This window comes from Cydia strobilella, chromosome 1 (assembly GCF_947568885.1).
Source record: "Cydia strobilella chromosome 1, ilCydStro3.1, whole genome shotgun sequence".
Classification (NCBI taxonomy): domain Eukaryota; kingdom Metazoa; phylum Arthropoda; class Insecta; order Lepidoptera; family Tortricidae; genus Cydia; species Cydia strobilella.
The window spans coordinates 34,802,883-34,825,843 of NC_086041.1; the positions used below are offsets into that span (position 1 = coordinate 34,802,883).

The following is a 22,961-nucleotide window of genomic DNA, read 5'->3' on the forward strand; positions in this document are numbered from 1 at the left end:
AAAATAGGGCATATCTTAAGATACACAGCGCAAGCTTCGTCGTCTTACAGATCATATATAATAACTCATCCACCTCATCAGGTCTCGTAAAAAGAAGTGTTTAGATATAGATCACCTTCAACACTCATCATCTATTATAAATACTTACTTACTGTTGACTATTTCAGGACTGGGCAGATCCAGCGGCGGCTTAAGCTCTGGTGGTTGGGGAAGTTCTGGTGGTTGGGGAGGTTCTGGTGCTAGCGCGAGGAGTGGAGGCTTAGGTTCGGGCGGGTGGGGCGGCGCGAGTGCCCGAAGCGGAGGATATGGCTCTGGCGGTATGGTTCTTCAAACTCTAAGCTAAAAGTAGTTTTTTAAGACTCTAGGTTCAATAATCTTCGAATCTCTTGAGTCATTTATTATTTATCGTATGGCATTATAAAATAAAAATTTAAAACTAGAATTCTTAAAATAATCCACGGCTTTCCCAGTCAAGGTCTTGAACTCTTTAATGTTGCCACCGAATTTGGTGTTGGGGCATTCTAGCACCATGTGACGGATTGTTTGTTCCGGTTCTCCACATCCTCGTGTAGCCGATTCACACCATCCCCATTTATTCCTGAATCTCACGGCTGATCGTCACTGCGAATAATATGCTCAGAAAACAATCTCTTGAGTCATAAGACGTTTCTTTATCGAGTTTTTTTCTAAGCGTAACTATTTTTAAATAGGCTCGACTTGTAATGACTCAGTCATAAATTTTAAATGTCTCTCGGTTTGGTGTCTCTCGGTGATACATTTATGACTTTAGGAGTTTTAAATAAGACTGTACTGTCCAAAGAGATTACTAAAAGAACTGAGTCGAGATTCGAAGGTGGGGTCTCTAAAGAGTCGAGCCTTTGAGTATGAATTGCATTGACATTTGCACACACCGCTTCAATGCGTGTTATTTACCTTTTAAAATCCTTGAACACAAGAAGTGTCCTAACCCCGCAAATCCGTGTGGGAAAAGCTCCGTAGCGATATCCGATGCGTATGTTCGTAAGAAAATTCGAAGGTGGATGAATGCTAAAGGAATCAAAGACCATATCAATAAATTTTTAGGTGCCGCGAGTACCCGAAACAGTGGTGGTTGGGGCGGCATCAGCGGACGCAGCGGCTTCGGAGGTAGCGATTATGGTGGTGGCTGGGACTCCAGTTCCCTAGGACGATCCTCGGGAGGGTGGGACTCTAACTCACTCGGGCGTTCCTCGGGAGGGTGGGACTCTAACTCACTCGGGCGATCTTCAGGATGGAACTCGGGGCGGGGAGGGGGGGGTTCAGGTGCCGGTTGGCAGTCTTCCGGGTGGTAGCTTGGCCAGATCTCCCTATCGTACGAAATAACGCGACGGGTATAGTAGCAAGACAGGTTTAGTACAGTATGATTTTTTGAATTTGTCTGAATGACATTTGGACTGAAGAATGCGCCAGCCAATTTTATAAACAGTGTCCTAAGAAGGTACAGAGTCCTTTTCGAAATTAAGCTTTCTTTTAAATCACTTACATCTTACCACTAGACTAGATGTAGGTACTCACATAAGATAATCAAGGTCCGGTACAAAATTACATAGTATGGGAACGTGACCGCATATTTCAGTTGTGCCCACACTTACGACCTGTACTCATGTAAATTTAAAATACTCGCAGTAATTAAGTTTAGGGAGTGTACCTGGGCTGTTATAGTATAAAAAGATGTATAATACAACTCAGTTATATGCTGCTTAAATCGTAGCATTTTCCAAGTAAAATAGCACCTACTCGTATGTGTGGTGACCTCGAGATCTTTAGAGAGAGGTACGGGGATCGATACCGCACCTCCACCGTGTAAAGGGATACACCCTAGTAGGGAGGATGTGAAAGGAATTAAACATAGATTAATAGGACTTCTATATATATTATTTTCTCACAGGTTAGCTAAGTAACAATAATATATGAATAGCCTAGATGGCAGTTCTTTAGGAATGGCGATCCGCACACCCGTTCCATTTGACAGGGAGATCAAATTCTAAATTCAAACGTGTGTCTGTCGCCACTGTAAATAATGTTTATATTTATGTTTATATGTTTATGTTTATGTTTGTGTTTATGTTTATGTTTATGTTTATGTTTATGTTTATGTCAATGTCTATGTCTATGTTTATGTTTACGGCCGGGGACGGGCCGGAGCTTCCGGCGCTTAGTTTTCTATGGAAAGCACCACGTGATCACTGATCAGCCGTCATAGAAAATTACATGTACGCCTTAGCCCGGGCCCGGCCCGGTCTAGCGTGAGTCAACCTTAATACGGTATCTGTGTAGTCTGTGTTCCGAATACAAATGAAATATTTACATCTACTACGTACTCGGCTGAAAACTAGCACTGTTTTGTTACTATACCGTTGTATAATCAAAGCTATGTATTGTGTGCTCGCTCGAGCTTAAAGTTAATGTGCAATAAATCAATTATTCAATTGCATTTTGGTTTCAATCAGTTCCCTTCCCCACTTACGAATGCCTTAATTAAACCATTGTGAGATACCAGCGGGTGTTAGTGTGACATGCAAAAGGCGGGATGTTTTACGTAAACTATTATCATTGCTTAAGCGTATTTATCTTCGTATAAAACCAGCGTACAAGATGTAGTGCATAATTGTTTTCCATTGTATTTTCTCGGAAAGGTTCGTATTTGTCATGCTACTTCAGGTAACCTCAGTACTTTTTGTACATTTCCATGAAAATACGGTGGAAAATAATTATTCACTACATTTGTACCTACAAGTAACAGGCGGTTTCTAATTTTAGAATGAATCTGGATTAGTTATGGATATGATCTATCAATGTCAAAAGTTATGTTTCTGCCTTAGCTTGTAAACAAAAGCGGGATTTACATTACGAAATTAGTGTCATGCATGTTGAAATCACTTTTACCATGTTTTACAAAAGTAGTATTGATATATGGGAAAGTAATTTCGTGAAATAATTATTGTCGTGAAATTCACAGTATCGCAGTGACCACGGCCCCAACACGTCCGTCCAGCGCAGGCACTTTCGCGACACTAGTTTTTCACGTCGCATTTTACACTACGAAATTAGTTGCATGACACTAATTCCACCAATAAATCGTGCAGGGCACGAAACTGATTTGCTTTCATGAAATTAATGCATGCATTAGGGAAATATTAAATTATACGTGAAACTGTTGGTAAAACTACTGTCACGAAATCAATTTACGCTAGTTAGGTACGACCGGTCTGGCCTAGTGGGTAGTGACCCTGCCTGTGAAGCCGATGGTCCTGGGTTCGAATCCCGATAAGGGCATCTATTTGTGTGATGAGCACAGATATTTGTTCCTGAGTCATGGGTGTTTTCTATGTATTTATGTATTAATATATATCATTGTCTGAGTACCCATAACACAAGCCTCCTTGGGCTTACCGTGGGACTTAGTCAATCTGTGTAAGAATGTCCTATAATATTAAGTTAGTTTTGCTGGGCATTTTCCGCAAATCGACATCCAAATGTGCCTATTTTGCGTGAAACGAGGTAGCGCTACTCTAACCACCCCAGCTTTTCAATTTCACCCTAATTTCGTCATGTAAATAAATCCCGCTAAAAGAAAGGAATGGAAAAATTCGGTAGCGATTGGACCGGTATTCCAAATGGTCGCAAGTTTGTTTTAAGTTAATTAAAACTAATAATCTTCAAAATTATTAATAAAGAAAAACTTCTTTAAGCCGAGTCTTCGAGTCTTGCCCGAAGCGGTGAATTTTCCATTTTTGTTTTAATTTAAAAATAAATGGTAAAATGTGTTTTGTTTGTGGGCCAAGTTTAACCACGGAGTGGGTGCCCCGTGAGTCAAACCGGGGATCCGGCAGACGTCGGGATTACTTGGACTTCTTTTTGAATGACTGGCTAGATGTAGCTCAAAACCGGGAGGAGTGGAAGAAGAGGGGGGAGGCCTTTGCCCAGCAGTGGGACAGAATAGGCTCGTAATAATAATAATAAAATGTTTACACCTCTCGCGTCGAATGATGACCATATGGCAGTTCATTTTTAAATGGAGTGTGAGTCAAACCGGGGATCCGGCAGACGTCGGCTATGGCGGGATAACTTGGACTTCTTTTTTGCCCAGCAGTGGGACAGAATAGGCTCGTATTAATAATAATAAAATGTTTACACTTCTCGCGTCGGGCGCAAAGTCGCGGGCAAAAGCTAGTTATTTATAAAGTAAGCCCCCCCCTCCCTCCCCCAACCAAAAGAGACTTGAAGGAACTGGTATATAGAGACCATCATCCGACACGAAAGGCACCTATATATGTGTCGTTTTCAAGTAAAAGATTGTCGCTTGCCTTAAGGACGCTCTGAGCTCTGAGGCTCTGACAGGTTTTTCGTATAAAGATACAAGCAATTTTCGTCCTTATAGTAAGCCACAATGTGGTACCTTTTGATTGAAAACGTCACATATATTTTTCCTGATTCTATCAATATATTCTTCAAAAGGCGTTAGGAATAACAGTTCTGCAGTCATTCAGTACACTCGTAGTAGAGTTTGCAGTTACAAAGGGTGTTACATTTCGGTTCCAACTTGTTCAAGCGGGACAATTTAAACAGTTCGTTTCAGAACTTGTGTACAACGGTGTACTATGTTCTACAGGAACCCGCAATTCATTAGAGTCGTCTAAGGTAACTTTGCAGTCTTTGCACAGACTTGAAGAGAAAAAAGTGTGACAGTGTCATTATTAATATTCTCATATTAATTTGACATAACCGACAGTTCCTATAGTGTTTAATAATTTGCGTAGGCATTTTTTACCTAATTAATGTACGTATTGATTTCTATGCCCTGGCTGGCCTATGCCCTGAAAATTTGCCTCTATTCGGTTATAAAATTAAAACTACATAATTATTTAATGGAGTGCCCAGCACAGGCTGTATACTTAGTTCGCGCCTTCGGGCCTTGTCCGTGTACTTGTAACTTGAATAATCTAGGAAACAAACTGATGTAATTACCTAGAGAGTGTGGCGGTGAAGAATCGGCATTGTGTATTTTCTGAACAGGCTGACTTTCGACTTTGTATTTTTACAAGCTTTTATACGTGCTTACTAGCGCCACTGCTAAATAATCGTGATTATTTAAATTTAACGATAAATATTTAAAAAAAACCGGCCAAGTGCGAGTCGGACTCACACACGAAGGGTTCCGTACCATTAACTATAAAAACGGTCACCCATCCAAGTACTGACCCCGCCCGACGTTGCTTAACTTCGGTCAAAAATCACGTTTGTTGTATGGGAGCCCCACTTAAATCTCTATTTTATTCTGTTTTTAGTATTTGTTGTTATAGCGGCAACCGAAATACATCATCTGTGAAAATTTCAGCTGTCTAGCTATCACAGATCACGAGATACAGCCTGGTGACAGACGGACAGACGGACAGACAGACGGACAGCGGAGTCTTAGTAATAGGGTCCCGTTTTTACCCTTTGGGTACGGAACCCTAAAAAGGGGGCCGCTACGTACTGTACTTTGTATTTAAGTATTTTTAAATACTTTATAATAGTTTTTACGTTGTTGGATTCGTCAATCTGTGCGTCCGAAGTTAAAACGGCCGTTTTTGTTTAGAGTTCATAGATCGACAAATCCAGCAACATAAAAACTAGTTTAATGAATGTATTCCATTTTAAATTGGAATACATTATTTTTGTAGCAGTAGCCTTAAAAACCCATCTCACCCCCCTTTCATACCTTCTCTCCCCATTCATAACCCAACTTTCCCGCGAAACCTACTCACCCCATTTTACGTACCATTGCGCTGATTTGTTGACGGTGGTATGTAAGTTTTAATCGGTTTTAACCCGGGGTTAAGCGGTTAAACCGTTAACTCGGTGTCAATTTGTACTGGTAACCATGGTAACTCCAGGTTTAACCAGTTAACCCCGGGTTAGTGGAATGGTGCAAGTGACCGATACTTTTGCTGCTTAAACTTCAAATGTTTTTCTATGTTCGCCATCTAGTTGCTATAGAGACACTTCGTTCTAAACATTATTACGTTACATACATAAAGCTAACAGAATAGATGTGCAAGCTGTGGAAATTTTCCAAAATTACTGAAAAATTGTCTGACATTTCAGGAAAATTTCTTGAAAATTTTTGGAAATGAAAATTGATCCTCATACCACCTCATACAAAAAAGACAGAAGTTTCCTAATTCCATTTTGAAACTTTCCGACGGCACCATTACCCAAAGCAACGAGAAACCCTAAAAAACCAATTAAATTCTCACCATTGTCACAAAAAACAAACCAAATTCCTTTCCAAACTACACATTAGACGTTAATTACTCTATTTACAAGTAATTAACACCCCTACATGTGAAGCCATAGGTAATTAAAGTAGGTAATAATAAAAGAAATACCATGGAAATTACGAGTCAGACTAACGTAACCTTACAAAGGACAAGACTCGTAATGAAGACGAAATTGAAGCAAATAGGTAAATGAGCATAAACTTAGGCCTGTTGCGAAATGCCTATTTTATTGCATTGACTGTAACAACGGAAACTTATAAAGCGAAGCCAAAAAAGGTTTCTTCAGAAAGGTTTGCATTTTTGCAACAGTGATTAGGAAGACAATAAATGTAGTTATACAAAAAAGTAAAAACCTTTAATTTTATTTATTTATTTATCATTTATTGCCCTCAAGAATACCGTCCAGTACTACACCAGTAGGAATACACCGGTTTATGGTGTGTTCCTGGATTTATCAAAGGCATTCGACCTTGTATCATATGATATGTTATGGGCCAAGTTACGGAATGAGACAAGTGTTCCTAAAGAAGTGATAGCTCTGTTTAAATATTGGTATTTACATCAAAATAATTCTGTGAGATGGGGTAACACGATCTCGAGTCACTATAATCTGATGTGTGGGGTAAGACAGGGTGGGCTGTCTTCTCCCAAACTGTTTAATTTGTACGTCAACCAACTCATTGAGGAGCTGAGCAGTACCTATGCCGGATGCCGCATTGATGGAGTCGCCGCCAACAATTACAGTTACGCTGACGACATGGTGCTGCTCGGCCCTTCAATCGACGCAATGAGGAGACTGATTAAAATATGTGAATCCTATGCTGTGACCCATGGACTCAGGTATAATGTTAAAAAGAGCGAGGTGATGATTTTTAAAGCTGGTAGAAAAAGCTACCCGACTGTACCGCTAGTGACACTCTACGATGTCCCTCTAAACTTTGTCACTAAGTTCAAGTACCTGGGTCACTGGGTAACTGACGACCAGAGTGACGACTTGGATATTGAGCGAGAGCGTAGGTCGTTGGCTGTCCGATGTAACATGTTGGCCCGCAGGTTCGCGAAATGTACTGTACACGTAAAGACTACACTTTTCAAAGCGTACTGTCAGTCATTCTACACATGCAGCCTGTGGACCAACTATACGCAGAGGGCATACAACGGCCTACGCGTCCAATATAATAACGCGTTCCGGGTGTTGATGGGGTTGCCGCGATTTTGTAGTGCCTCTGGTATGTTTGCGGAGGCACAAGTTGACAGCTTTGCGGCGATAATGCGCAAGAGGTGCGCTTCACTGATGCGTCGCCTGCGCGGCAGCCCCAACAGCATTCTGGGCGTGTTCATGGAGCGCGAAAATGGCCCCATGCTCAACCGTTGGCAGGGGCTGCATGCACTCGCCGTCTAGTTTTTAGTTTTAGTTTTTATGCGCTACTAACACTAGTAATAAGATTGTAATGTTTACTAACCATGTATGGACCTTTTAGTCTGCAATAAATGATTTTTATTTTTTATTTTTTTATTTTTTTATTGCAGACAACATTGGAGACAACATTAATAATACAAGGACCTAAAATGGTAAGAGTTTAATAAACATCACCTTCCTCTTATTTTCACATTGTCCGAGTTCGATCCGATATCGGATGTAGAATCTAGTCAGGCCGCGGGGGCGCGCGCGCCCGGGCGCCGTCTTTATACACATACGCACACAAACAAATATTATCGGTCTGACGGGGGCTCCGACATGGCTAAATTTATCGGAAGCGCCTTTCCAATATCGGATGTCGGAAGGCGCCTATGACAAAAACAGCTGCAACTGCCAATGGAATTAAGTGCGCCTTTTTTGCGTTATTTATCGTTTTTTAGTATTAATGATTTATTAAATGCACAAATTTTACTTCCTTCCGACATCCGATGTTGGATCGGACAATGTGAAAACGTAAAAATTTTCGACCCATTCGACAAAGCCTAGTAAACGGCAAGGTTGGAGCCCTAATATTCACAAGTTTAGGACAAAATTACTTTAGGGCTAAAATAAAAAAATGAGGGGATATTACGTTATCCCTGAAATTTAATAGGCGCCAGCAGTGGCTCTAACTTCCGAAAACGGAGGGGACTAATAAAAATTTGGGATTCAATAAGTTGATAGGTATTAGGTATTTGATACTAGATAAGTTGATGAAAATTGAGTGATATTAAGTGCAATTAAGCACATTTCGTTACATAAAATAAAGGAAAGTTAAGTATTAAAAAAAACATATATATCCTTTACACTGCACCATTTTTGTTCTATTATGAGGAAGCAAATTACTTAAATATTATTATTTTTTAACCGACTTCAATTTCATAGAAGGAGGAGATTCTGTATTCGGTTGTGGCTATTTTTTTTTTTTATGTATGTTCACCGATTATTCCGAGACCCGTGGTCCGATTTGAGTAATTCTTTTTTTGTTCGAAAGGAGCTACTTCCAAGTTGGTCCCATATTAATCTGGTTCTGATCTGATGATGGGATCCCTGAGGAATTGAGGGAGCTCCTCAATTTTTACTATATGATTATCAATATCAGGTAACTTTCCTAAAATTTATATTATTTTTCTAGATGAAACAGATATTCGGCAATTTATTGTCTCGATACGTACCAGTCTGGAATCAAGATAACCCGACCTTGGCGAACACCGTGCTGGGCCTGATACAGAACACCGGAATATGGCATTATCAAAGCTTAGGTCTACATTGGGTCGCCAAATTCGCTATTATCTGCTTCATATCCACGAATTTAACACAAATCGTAACTCTGGTACTAGAAAGGGAGGACTCTACGCGAATGTTCGAGACTTTCAGGTATTTCTTGTATACATTATTATGTCTTCCTTAGTGGCTGATCTTAGAATTCTCAAGTAAGTTTAGTAAGATATAAGAACTTATACTATTCTATTTGTATTGCTATGTCACGTTTTTTGGAAGGGTTTTCACGGAAGACCAGCTTCAATGCATCCAAATTAAAGGTACCTTGACACCAAACTGAGTGGAAACCATTTCAGACGTTATAAACGTGTTTTTGTCCCTCCGGCCGCGTGGTCCGACATGTCGGGCGACAAGGAATTTTAATTCCTCGCTGCCAACCACTCGGACTAAAAGGAATTTTATGTTCCACTTAGTTCGATCATCGAACCACGAGGAATTCTAAGATTCCACGTCGGACATGTCGGACCACGCGGCCAGAGGGGTTTTTGTGACATGTGTTAGTTAAGTTTTTGTTGTTTAAACGTCCTGAATACTATTCTATTCTATTTATTGTATTTCAGCGTCCTCTCCTTCTGCGGCATGGGCACTTTAAAACTGTTCAACTTATATACTAACAGAAAACGTTGGACTTCTATAATCTCGCAAGTAAAATGTTTAGAACACCAACAGTTGCATGAAAACCTTTTATCCTACACGGATCGTGACATCGAAGAAGATTATTCCCCTCAAATAATCGCAAAATACACGCAAAGACACACGTCTATATCATCTATCCTTTTGATTCTGTACAGTATTACTGCAATTGTATTCATAGCGACCCCATTCGTCGAATACGCGGTGACTGCTGACGCTAGCTACTACCCCCACATTTTACCAGGCTGGGCGCCATTGGAGAACGTAGGTTTTGAAGGATACTTTTTGACTTTAATCTTCGAGATTGTAGCATCTATTTACTGCGTGTTCGTTCATGTGGCGTTCGACTGTACTTCGGTCGGGATTATGATCTTCATATGTGGGCAGTTTTCGTTGCTCCGTCGGAAGACTGAGGACATTGCTTGTAGCGGCAAGGATTGCATGCCGAGTGCGGCGCGAGATGCCCGAGCTCATCTCAGGATTATTGAAAGCCACGGCACGCATACCGCGCTTTGCACGTAAGTACCTCTTTATAAAGTCAGTTTTCATGTCAATTAGACAAAGTATACTTAGATTCATTTCGATTTGATTGTTATAGTCACATAGTTCGTAATCCTGGGGTACAGATCAAAGGTACCGTAGTGAATAACCATAACATCGCGGGGTTTTTTGTGACGGAATGATTTCGTGTGTTTATAACTTCGTTTATTGCAAAATAATTACCAAACTTTGAATTAAACATAGGTAGTAACGTACATGTGCGTAGAAATGTTAAAATATTATCGATTTTCAAGTACTTATTTATTGGCTAGTGTAAAACTTCGTTCCCTCATCAAAAAACCCGATGTATGTGAATAGTATAGTAGGGTTCATCGTATTTTTACAAAAACGTTAGTACTTCAGTCATCCTCAGTAGGTACTTAGTACTACATCCGTAGTGTTGGACCACACTAAGTTTTCATGCCAAGTGCTAAGTGAAGTATGGAGGGTAGAGGGAAAAGTATGCGTTCTTAGGTACTGCCAAATTTGTGCAAAGCTCAAAGTTAGCGTAGTCAGAGTTTATTTGATTACGTTACTATTAAAAGAGCACTGTATCTGTATCTTATGGTACTATAACCCCTCGAGCGGCAAAGAAATGGGGCATTTTCTATGAAAAGGGACCTTATTGTCGATGGCGTTTACGCCGCACAGCGTCGCGCGGCATTGTATTTATATCGGAGCATCGTTTATAATGGCGTAAGCGCCATCGACAATAAGGTCCCTTTTTATAGAAAATACCACAACTATTTTAAATTTTCGCGCCGTGCAGCAAAAATAAAAGCTTGGTAAAAGATATCGTATTCACAACACGTTATTACTTTTTGTCTATGAGTGAGTGAGACAACAATCCGCAAGTTCTTTCGTTTTTTTCAGTATTGTCATAAGATGAACTGAGGGAAATGTCAAATGGTCCTATGTGGTTCTATAATATAATCCAGCCAAATAAAATATATGTTCGTTATTTCACAGGTAGGTGTCAACTCTAACAACTTGACATAGTCGTATTATTTTAGTTGAAATATTTCGGGATGTTTCAGCGGTCATCTTGGTTTATTTTAATTATATTGTTGCTATTCCTGAAAGATTGTTGGAAAACGTGCTGAGTTTTTATTTGTAATGGTTTGAAGTTCCCTTTGTGATAATGTCTTGTGTGATCGAGGGCTGTAAATCGCATACAGGAAGAAAAGAAAATACGCACGAACCGATAACCTTTAATCGGTGAGTTTTGTTCAATTTTGAAGAAATTAATTTATAGGACCTGACCCTAAACAAAGAAATCGATATGTTGTTTATGTAATTATTACTTGCATTCAAGTCTATATAGATTTTTGCATATATTTTCGAACTTTTCTGCTAAGTATGAAAGGTTATATTTTTGGCATAGTGATGTATCGACCTCAGATCAATAACCTATCGACATTTACAGCTTTCTTATAGTTTGGCCCAGGACTGTCTGACTGTCTTAATTGATGAGTACAGTCAAGGGCATAAATATATATACATTCCCAAAGTCTCAAAAATATGTGTACGCTCAGACAATAAAATCGTGTTCACATATTTTTAAGCCATTTGTCTGGATCGATATTTTTGCCCTCGACTGTACCTATAGTTTTCTTTGTTCTTACTTACTGACAGATTGTGTTTGCCAGACTATAGTTTAATACTAAAAACCGGTCAAGTGCGGGTCGGACGCGCGCACCAAGGGGACCGTACTTTTTAGTATTTGTTGTTATAGCGGCAACAGAAATACATCATCTGTGAAAATTTCAACTGTCTAGCTATCACGGTTCATGAGATACAGCCTGGTGACAGACAGACGGACAGCGAAGTATTAGTAATAGGGTCCCGTTTTTACCCTTTGGGTACGGAACCCTAATAAAAAAGACATTAATGATCATTGATGAATGTTCCTTTTATTAATATTGTTGGTCGCAAAACTCAACTTTTTATTTCAGATTTCCAAAGGACGAGGAATAGGGGATATTACTGCAATGTTCTGCCACCAGAGTGCAGCACTAGCTTTTTTAGTGCACCGCTAGCTTTTTTAGTGCACCGCAGAGTACAATGGAAAAACAAGATTCGAGCCCTACACCCCAGCAGGGGGTAACAGGAAAAGAAGAAGAAGAAGAAGAAGTAGAGTAACTTATTCATACTGTACCTTTAACAGGTTTTTGACAAGTTTTCAGGGGGCAAGAGTGACAGAGATGTTAGATAACGAAAGTTCGATTTTCTTGTTTCGCGATAGACCCTCAGATTGTGATAGTGGCGCCACCTACGCCGAGTTTCGCGTAATATTCCCTATTATTAAATAAAAAAAATATATTACACGAACGTTTTTTTTTTTCATTTCCTATTTGGTACATACATGACTAGAAACTATACTTAGTCTTTTAGCATTAGAAAAAACGGTAAACCATTTCCACGTGTCTTTTTATTGACAAGTTTTTTTATAAACATAGCAATATTTTACTTATGAAAGCAAAAGTATGTAAATGATCGTATATTATATTTGTTGTGACTTATTAACCGACTTCAAGATTTCAAAGGAGGAGGTTCTCAATTCAACCGAATACAACCGTATTTTTTTTTTTTTTTATGTTTGTTACTCCATAACTCCGTCATTTCTGGACCGATATTGAAAATTCTTTTTTTGTTTCTAAGTATATACATACAGATTGGTCCCGTTTTTGTCAAAAAGCAGTTCTGATGATGGGATCCATGAGGAATCGAGGGAACTCCTCAAATTTTAAAGGCATACATATAGTGATTTTAGTATTTTCATCAACAAATCAAGCACTTACATTTAAAAAAGTGACATTTGATGAATTGGAACTGCTGATGATGATCAGAACGGAACTCTTCAATGACGCATAGTTCACGTTTGGCGATTTGTCCTCTTCGTTATGTTTGTTAAGCAAGTTAGGTTTTCAAGAAACATTTTTGTCAAGCTCGAGTTCTGATGATGGGATCCATGAGGAATCGAGGGAACTCCTCAAATGTTAAAGGCATACATATAGTGATTTTAGTATTTTGATCAACAGATCAAGCACTTACATTTAAAAAAGTGACATTTGATGAAGTGGAACTGCTGATGATGATCAGAACGGAACTCTTCAATGACGCATAGTTCACGTTTGGCGATTTGTCCTCTTCGTTATGTTTGTTAAGCAAGTTAGGTTTTCAAGAAACATTTTTGTCAAGCTCGAGTTCTGATGATGGGATCCATGAGGAATCGAGGGAACTCCTCAAATGTGAAAGGCATACATATAGTGATTTTTGTATTTTTATAAACAAATCCAGCACTTCCATTTTAAAAAGTGACATTTGATGAAGTGGAACTGCTGATGATGATCAGAACGGAACTCTTCAATGACGCATAGTTCACGTTTGGCGATTTGTCCTCTTCGTTATGTTTGTTAAGCAAGTTAGGTTTTCAAGAAACATTTTTGTCAAGCTCGAATTCTGATGATGGGATCCATGAGGAATCGAGGGAACTCCTCAAATGTGAAAGGCATACATATAGTGATTTTTGTATTTTTATAAACAAATCCAGCACTACCATTTTAAAAAGTGACATTTGATGAAGTGGAACTGCTGATGATGATCAGAATGGAACTCTTTAATGACGCATAGTTTACGTTTGGCGATGTGTCCTCTTCTTTATGTTTGTTAAGCAACTTAAGTTTTTAAGACATATTTTGGTCAAGCTCGAGTTCTGATGATGAGACCCACGAGGAACCGAGGGAACTCCTCAAATGTGAAAGGCATACATATTGTGATTTTTGTTTTTTTATCAACAAATCCAGCATTTACTCGTACATTTAAAAAAGTGACATTTGATGAAATGGAAACTGCTGATAATGATCAGAATGGAACTTTTCAATGACACATAGTTCACGTTTGGCGATTTGTTCTCTTCCTTATGGACCCAGACCTAAACTTGGACCCGGACTCGGACCCGGACCCGGGTCTGAACATGGACCCCAACTCGGACCCGGACCCGGACCGAATTCTGACCCAAACTTGGACCCGGACAGCCGGACACGGACCTGGACTCTGATCCGGACCCGGAAATGCTAATAGAAAAGTGGCTTAGGTGGGTCACAGAACAGAACTGCTATCAGAAAAGTAGATTAGGTTAGAGCTGTGACCCTTACAGAAACGAAATGCTATCAGAAAAGTAGGTTAGGTTAGGTTAGAACTGCGACCCTTACAGAAATGAAATGCTACTAGAAAAGTGGATGGTTTTACCTCCTTTTCTACATTATTAGGCAAAAGATGCTGTCTTTTTCATTTCATTGTCTGGAATCTAAGAGTGCACCATCAACAATAAGTGAACTTTCAGCGGCATCCCCCATTGAAGTCGGTTTTTTTTTCTTAAAAATTATTTTTAAAGTGTTTTTCGATAAAACGACACGTTAAGATCGCTCGCCTTCTTTCTAATGATAAAAAAACGAGAGGTATAGTTAGACGGTTCTGAGTGGTAGACTGCAAATGAGATAAAAGCTATATTAGGTACATGCATTAATCCTCATATCAGGCGGCTCTTTGATTCCAAGGATTGCATAATTTTTATACTTTTTAATGATTTTTAGAATATAAAAATTATAAAAAGTATAAAAGTTATGCAATCCTTGTATTCCACGCATTTCATTTCATTTCAACGAGCCGCCTGCTACAGATTTCTTGAAATTGCCGCGTTTTTTCAGGTTCAACTTTCATTAGCCAGACTATTATCAATTTGCCAATTTCGTGATTATTCTTTTACACGGCACATAAACTTATGCATAATTTATCGATATAAAAAGCCGACACAGTTACATCCCTAGCAAATTATCAAACTTATGACACCGTACGTAAATGAGAAATAACAAGCATATATGCATCTCTTTTCGGCACATTATCTAATTCGTAAGGAAGTAAAGTACGGGTATACATATTTGCGAAGCATTTTTGCCCGACTTCTATGCTTTAGTCATTATTCTGAGGTCCCATTCGAGGTAGCTTTACGCCCCGCCCGAGGGGTTATACTACTGCCATATTTTCCCGCTTTTTAGGGTTCCGTACCCAAAGGGTAAAAACGGGACCCTATTACTAAGACTCCGCTGTCCGTCTGTCCGTCTGTCCGTCTATCTGTCTGTCACCAGGCTGAAATAGTCACTCATGAACCATGATAACCAGAACGTTGAAATTTTCACAGATGATGTATTTCTGTTGCCGCTTTAACAACTAATACTAAAAAGTACAGAACCCTCGGTGGGCGAGTCCGACACGCACTTGGCCGGCTTTTTTTACTAACCTGCCTTTTTTAGGAAAGTACAAATTTATACAATCTGTAGTCATGAAATTGTACCTAATCATGGTATAGAAAGGATGCCAATCTCTTATGGCAAAATTGTTGCAAAAGTGACCGCTTTCAGCTTTAAATAATAGTTCCTAATCTCTCCGGTGGCGCTAGTTAGGCTCTGGGACATGAGTATAACATGAACCATATAACGCAACAAATAACCCGACCAAATTACGTAGGTTGTTTTTGGTAGTATTTCGGTGTATGGTGGCGCCGCCTAATTACTGTTTTTTGATGGACACTTTTCATATATACATAAGAGATTTGGCTCCTTTATATAGTCTCCATGATCTCTAGGTATAAGAAACAATCAAGCACATAGAACATTAACCTTCAGGTCACCTTTATCTCTAAAACATATTAATTATGTGTAACATTGCAGCACATACATTTGTGTGATTAAACCTACGTCAAAGATTACGTTAAAGACGTACTACGTTAGAATCATTAGATTATTATTTATATCATTGTAGTCATGTCCATAATACAGTAAGGTTTTACAAGCATAAAGGACGACTCGCGCTAAACTAGAATTTAATGTAAACAAACTATTCTCACTGTCAAAGTGACACTTGCAGGCAAGTCAGGGGTTGTTTTGACTCGCAGAAAAACTTAACAATAAAAGTAGGTAAGAAATGAATGAATTCAAAAACTATTTATTAATGACACACTACACATAACGGCGCGCGCGCTTCGCTTTCTATGGAAAGCACCACGTCACCGATCATCCGTCATAGAAATTGACATGTCGGACGCCACGGCCCGGGCCCGGCCCGGTCTAGCGCGAGTCATCCTTAAATAGGTAGACATGACACCCTGTAAGGGCACACAATATTATTGTCCTTAAGATTAAAAACATATACCCACATTAACTTATTTTATATTAGGTAGGAGGTATTTTGAGAATCAACGAGTAATGAAACATTGGGTATAAGGCATATTTATGCCTGTAATTAGTTTATGTAGCTTCCGATATCATAGTTAAAAAAATACAGCGAATATATGTTTTTCATACAAAACTTGTTTTTGCTCTATTTCGTTTGTTTTATAAGCTGGAGCTACTAATTACCTACATAATCATAGATATACATCACGTCATTGTATGTGCAAAGTTTTAATTACAATCCAACACGTAGTTTTAAAACGAGAATGAAACTCCTGTTTGTATGTGAAGATGAATAATGGACGGATTTAGACTTTAGAGAAGTGGTGTCATTTGATAGATCTTACTAAATTTATGTCATACAGTAGAAAAATATGTGGGATTGCAGTTGAGCAAACACGTATAAAAAATTTAGCCATCGCATAACATAGCATTTAAACTTTTCTAGATGAGTTTAAATATTTTTTACGTATTTGGGTGACTGCAGTTCCTTAACCCACCAACGGAGCGGCAGCTGACGTTCACGATTACACACCGCCCTTGACCACTTTACGAGTTTTCACCCGGTATGGGAATCAGTTCCCGGTCCGCGATCTAAATAATAGGTCTGTTAATTTATTTAAAGATTTTATGCTATTTAACATGTCGAATGTTTTATTTCAGCATCAGTAAGGATCTGGATACAGTGCTGCGGGGCATACTCGGGGTTTACTTCCTGGTTGCCACCCTGACCGTGTGTTCAGTGGCCGTAAGACTCAGCTCCGTAAGTTTACTCTTCTCGTCCCTTTACACAACGATATTATATAACGCAGCGTAATACCACAGGCCGGACACGCTATACATCAAAAATCACTTGTGTTTCTATGTGTGAACGGCACGTCTGTACACGCGGCATGCGTAATTGTGTGAGTAAGTTGCATAAAAATAGTACTCAGCGGCCGGCAAACGGCCGTCAATCGCTGTCGCGGGGTGAGGTAATTCAAGTCGGGGCGGGGCGGTGCGTGGCCGTTCTGTATGATAATACTATACGTAGTAACGTAGGCGGCGCGGCGCGGAGCAGGGTGAATCAATCCTTTGATACCCCTAGAAGTGTCCTACGTGGGCGATCTCGTTGCGATCGCGAACGCCTTATTATGCCCGCCGCGCCGCCGCCGCAGTGTTCGCCTACGTAAGACGCAGCGTAACGATATATAGGTGATACTGTTCATACATAAGGAGCACAAACTGTTCAGCTGTTCATAGTCAAAAGTGTGCGATTAAAGTTTAGTATACGAAGTCTTAATTCAACCATTAAAGTCGAAGAGTATAAAAACGATTTTTTATTTTCAGGAAACTCTCAGCTTCATGCAACTCGTGTCCCTCCTGCAATACATGGCCGGCACCCTGACGCAGCTGTTCCTGTTCTGCCGATACGGGGATGCCGTCTTTCACGAGGTCAGATAATCTTACAAAGATAATCAGACAATCAGACAAAGATAATCTTCTGAGATGGGGAATTGGGCGACAAGGTGATTCTGCGATGTGCACTGAGGAAGATCTCCTGAGGGCCACACCCCGAGGGTTAGAAGTGGCAAAGCATTGGCAGACAAAAATTTAGTTTTAAGAAGTTAGATCCCTTTACATGAACAAGAAGAAGACGAGGTCAAATTCCAGACACTAGAGCTACTTAGAGCGTTTTCACATTTTCCGATCCGATATCGGATGTAGGATCCGACATCCGCGTACAGGCTGCGGGGACGCGCCCGGGCGCCGTCTTTTGCGTGACGTAGTGGAATGTACAATTATCATACAAATTTTTGTGACTTTTTTTATCATCAGGATTGAATATGCTAGTGATTCTAAGTTGAAAGAACCCAAAAACACCAGGATCTGTGAGAATCAGGTTTTCAATATTTATTTTAGAAAACGCCCAAATGTGGCCATTTGGGGTCTCTATTGTTTGACATAATTATTGAAAGTCATAATGTAATGATTGTCATATTATCATTAGTCATAATTTGGTTTTTCTCAGAAACGCTTAACTTTTCAGGATTGCTATAAAACAAACCTAACCTAACCTATCTATAGGATAACCCGAGGAAAATCCTGAACGGTTTCAGAATTATGACTAATGATAATATGACAATCATTACATTATGACTTTCAATAATTATGTCAAACAAAGGGACCCCGGCCATTTCATGTATTTTAAAAATGTCGGTTTATAAAAAATATATGTGGTATTTTCTATAAAAAGGGACCTTATTGTTGATGGCGCTTACGCCATTATAAACGATGCTCCGATATAAATACAATGCCGCGCGACGCTGTGCGGCGTAAGCGCCATCGACAATAAGGTCCCTTTTCATAGAAAATACCCCATATTTAATCGGCTTTTCGGCGGTATGATACTCTGAAACCTAAAAACCACATTATGGCCCACACACGCAACCCCGCAGAGTCATGGAGCCGCTGACACTTGACACACTTCGGCCAAAACTCCTCCTTGGTGAAGGTCAAGACTTGGTCAAGACATTCAGTCGGAAGATAAGCATTGACGTAAATTGTCACGTGTGGCCATGCGTGTGGCGGTAACGTGGCAAGTGCTTGAATACTATTTCTAGAAATTGTAGAATGTTATGATCACGCGAGGATGTCAGTTGTGAAATTAAGTTGTGAATGGAGACAAATGAGGCGACCCTGACGTTGTGTTTGGGGCAAACCCATTACCAGTCCGCCGGACAATATCGGCCTGTCAGTTGTTCGGAACTTTCAAATTTTTGTTCTGACTGACAGGCTGATATCGTCCGGTGCACTGGTAGTGGCTGGGCACCTTAATAGTTTTGATTGGCTAAAATAAAATAAAATTGAAACATCTTGCGCTGTATTACAATATTTGACGTTGTCAAGCTGCGCGCAGGCGCAGTAGGTGTAGTGCAAGTTTTCTGAGATGATTTTTTCAGCTCGAGCCCTAATGTGTTAAGCCTAGAAGCCATATATGGCAGATAATAAAATGCAACACTATTGACAGCTATTAAAGTTCAAATTTAAACAAATAATTTTATATTACATGCACTAGACGGTACAACCCAGGTAGCAAAATGACGTCAGCGACGTCATAATGACGTAATAATGCCGTCATTATGACGTCGCTGACATCATTTTACGTCATTTTGCTACCTGGGAAAAGCCTTTGTTTCTTTTATGCAGAGCTGTCTTCGGCACGGTCATTTCCCAGGTAGCAAAGTGACGTCAGAGACGTACAAGTGACGACATTTATAGGTCATAATGACGTAATGGGCGTCATAATGACGTATATATAAATGCTACCTGGGTTTTTAGCTCTATTAGCTGAAAGTGACTTTCTATAATTCTAGTTCGCTGTTTAGGTCATATAGACAAAAAACAAATCTTGTTTTGAATTGTTTATCCATTTAATTGTTTGTAGTTTGTACATTTCCGATATTTTCGAGTTTTGTTTGTGCACCCTTATCTGGCCAGACGTATTGTTAATTAACAGTCACTGGCCTGACCTTGCCAATTAAGTTATCAATGCTGACAGCCAGATGAGGGTTTAGGGAACTTTCCGCCCACGTGCTGAAATCTAATCCTTTCATTGTCCCATTAATTAAGGATGATCGATTCGACAGAATTTAAAATGGCGACAACACGTGTAACCATTGTTAATTTCTGGGAAAAGGTACACAGTCCCCATCAATAATAGCATAGAGAAATATAAGTAAAGAAAGAGTGGTGACATTTCTCATCGAAGTAGTCACTTTTGACAGCTGACATATCCATAACCGTTTCAAAACAAGATTATAAAATTAGAATCATCCTCCAATAGTGTTCAGAGTTGGTTCAGAGCGAACTATTAAGCTCGCTCCAGACTACGCGGCGCGTAGCCGCGAACGCGAGTGTGGGGTCGATTCCGCTGATTAGCGAACTAGACTCCACACTCGCGTTCGCGATTCGCGCACTAGTATGGAGGGGGCTTAATATCTACCCACATGAACATGTATTGATTAGACTTTATATACATAATGAATGAATAAATGAACATTATTATTCACAACGACGGGACTTAATCGCGTAAAATAAGACCACCAGTCCAGACCAGTCTTCTCCGAGACCACGGGGACAACGCCGTCCTCGAAACCGCGGAGATAAATTTAAAACTTATTTTACGCGATTAAGTCCCGTCGTTGTGAATAATAATGAGTAAAAATCGTAAAAGTTTATCAGTGAATGAACATTGCAGAGCTCTTTCAACATGGGTGAGGGTCCCTTCGGCGCAGCATGGTGGTCGCTGTGTCCGCGCATGCGCCGGCAGCTCGCCATGCTCGGCGCCGGTATGATGCAGCCGCGGACCCTGCACGCAGGGCCTTTCAACAAGCTCGATCTGCCCTCCTTCGTTCAGGCTAGTGTTTTTAATAGGGGATATTACTGCAATGTTCTGCCACCAGAGTGCAGCACTAGCCTTTTTGAGTAATTCATAGTAAACTTATACATACTGGACCTTCAACAGCTAGGTTTCTGACAACTTTTCAGAGATAATAAAATATGACATTGATGCATCAAGGCGGTTTGTTTACAGAGGACCTATCGGGAAACGCGAATCCGAAATTTCGCTATCTGCCTCTATCGCTCGAATATGCAACATTGACAGAGATGTTAGATAACGAAATTTCGATTTTCTTGTTTCGCGATAGACCCTTACCTAGATTGTGGTAGTGGCGCCCCCTGCGCAGAGTTTCGCGTAATATTCCCTATTAAGTATTTTCATATGCTTTTCAGTCTAAATACTATTTGTGGTTAAAGTCTCAAGCTTGTATGTAGGCTAGAAGTACTTTAGAATTTTGATGATCGGTGAGTGAGTGAATACGTCAGTGTCAAAATTAAGGACATCCTTCGATTTTTAGATCTTTGAATTGATAGTTATTAACCAAAGGATCATATTTAAAGTAATTGGGATCATACTAGTTCAAGTTATCTGTTGGTCACAAAAAAGCACGCTTAAAGTGCGACATAAAATAGTAGAAATAAAATAAAATATTTTCATACTAAATTGTTGTTGTAAGCATTTTACGTCACAAATGTGACAGTTACGTAGGAAGTGGCGCCCTCGTTTATTCTCTACAATTTCTTGTCGGACTATAGCTTTATCTAAAAGATAAGTGATACAGTGGGCTCAAAAATATTCCTAAATGTCTTCATTTCGTTGCTCTCAAAATTGTATACCATGTCCAGGTCAATCTTAGTACAAGATAATAATAGATGCGGGTTGTATTGACCGGTTAAATTTATTCTCGTAAGGCCCAATGTGCATTACAATGTACACTCTGTTTCAATCTAATTTGAATCTTACACTAACTGAATTAAGTAGCATTTCTTTTGTTTCATTGTTTTCTAAAACAAACGAAAGTAACCCTAATCTTCTATACAACAAGGTTCAAAATTAAAAATAGGGAAACTGTATGGTGGGCCTTACCGAGGTTATGACATCTACACAACAGCTGTAATTGTATAGAAAACTAGCTTCTGTCCGCGACTTCGTCCGCGTGGAATGATAACAATAATTCCCAAGTAGCAAAGTGACGTCAGTGACGTTATAATGACGTAATTATGCCGTCATAATGACGTATAAATGCTGTTTGATAAAAAGCATCATGACCCTTCCGGGACTTAACCCTTAAATGCATAATGATGTATATATGCATCGTATATTTGATGGTCCGTGGCTCAATATGCAGCTATCCAAAATCACATTTATTACTTTTATACAGCATGACACATCTATTTCAATTTATTAAAAAGTTATACAAAAAATCATGCATTTAAGGGTTAAGCTATCTCCATCCCAAATTCCATCTAAATCGGTTCAGCTGTTTAAGCGTGAAGAAGGTAACAGACAGACATTTTACTATGAAATTAAATTAATATAAATAAATAAATAAATATTATAGGGACATTCTTACACTAATTGACTAAGTCCCACGGTAAGCTTGTGTTGTGGGTACTCGGACAACGATATATATAATACTTATATAAATACTTACATACATAGAAAACATCCATGACTCAGGAACAAATATCTGTGCTCATCACACAAATAAATGTCCTTCTCGGGATTCGAACCCAGACCATCGGCTTCACAGGCACTAGGCCAGACCGGTCGTCAAAAATGGCAGCTTGAAAGTGATAACCTGATAATAACCTTAAAAATACCAATTTAGCCACATTGACCTTAATTTTATTTTTTACAGATCGTGCGAGCTGCTTACAGTTACTACGCCGTATTGGGAAAAGCTTCTAAGTGAATTTGCCCAGTTTTATGAAAAAAAAAAACTAGTGACACCGTTAGTATGTACGTGTAACATACAAGTTTATAGTCATTATATAGTCATATTGTTTAAAATTTATGATATTTTAAGTACCTACCTGTGAGTTTTTGTTTAAACATTTAATATGTTCCCAGGTAGCAGTGACGTCAGCGACGTCATATTAACGTAATAATGACGTCATAATCAGGTC

The 22,961-nt window shown here is 39.4% G+C and overlaps 1 protein-coding gene across 1 annotated transcript; it reads left to right on the forward strand.

Moving 5' to 3' along the window:
- The first annotated feature begins 8,881 nt into the window (after window positions 1-8,881).
- LOC134742533 (odorant receptor 94b-like) lies at window positions 8,882-22,747 on the forward strand. The gene is made up of 6 exons (XM_063675778.1): window positions 8,882-9,141; window positions 9,606-10,196; window positions 17,112-17,211; window positions 17,778-17,882; window positions 20,689-20,847; window positions 22,694-22,747. Exons 1-6 carry the CDS (start codon window positions 8,900-8,902, stop codon window positions 22,745-22,747), a joined length of 1,251 nt encoding a protein of 416 aa, XP_063531848.1. The 5' UTR covers window positions 8,882-8,899.
- Window positions 22,748-22,961: the final 214 nt, after the last annotated feature.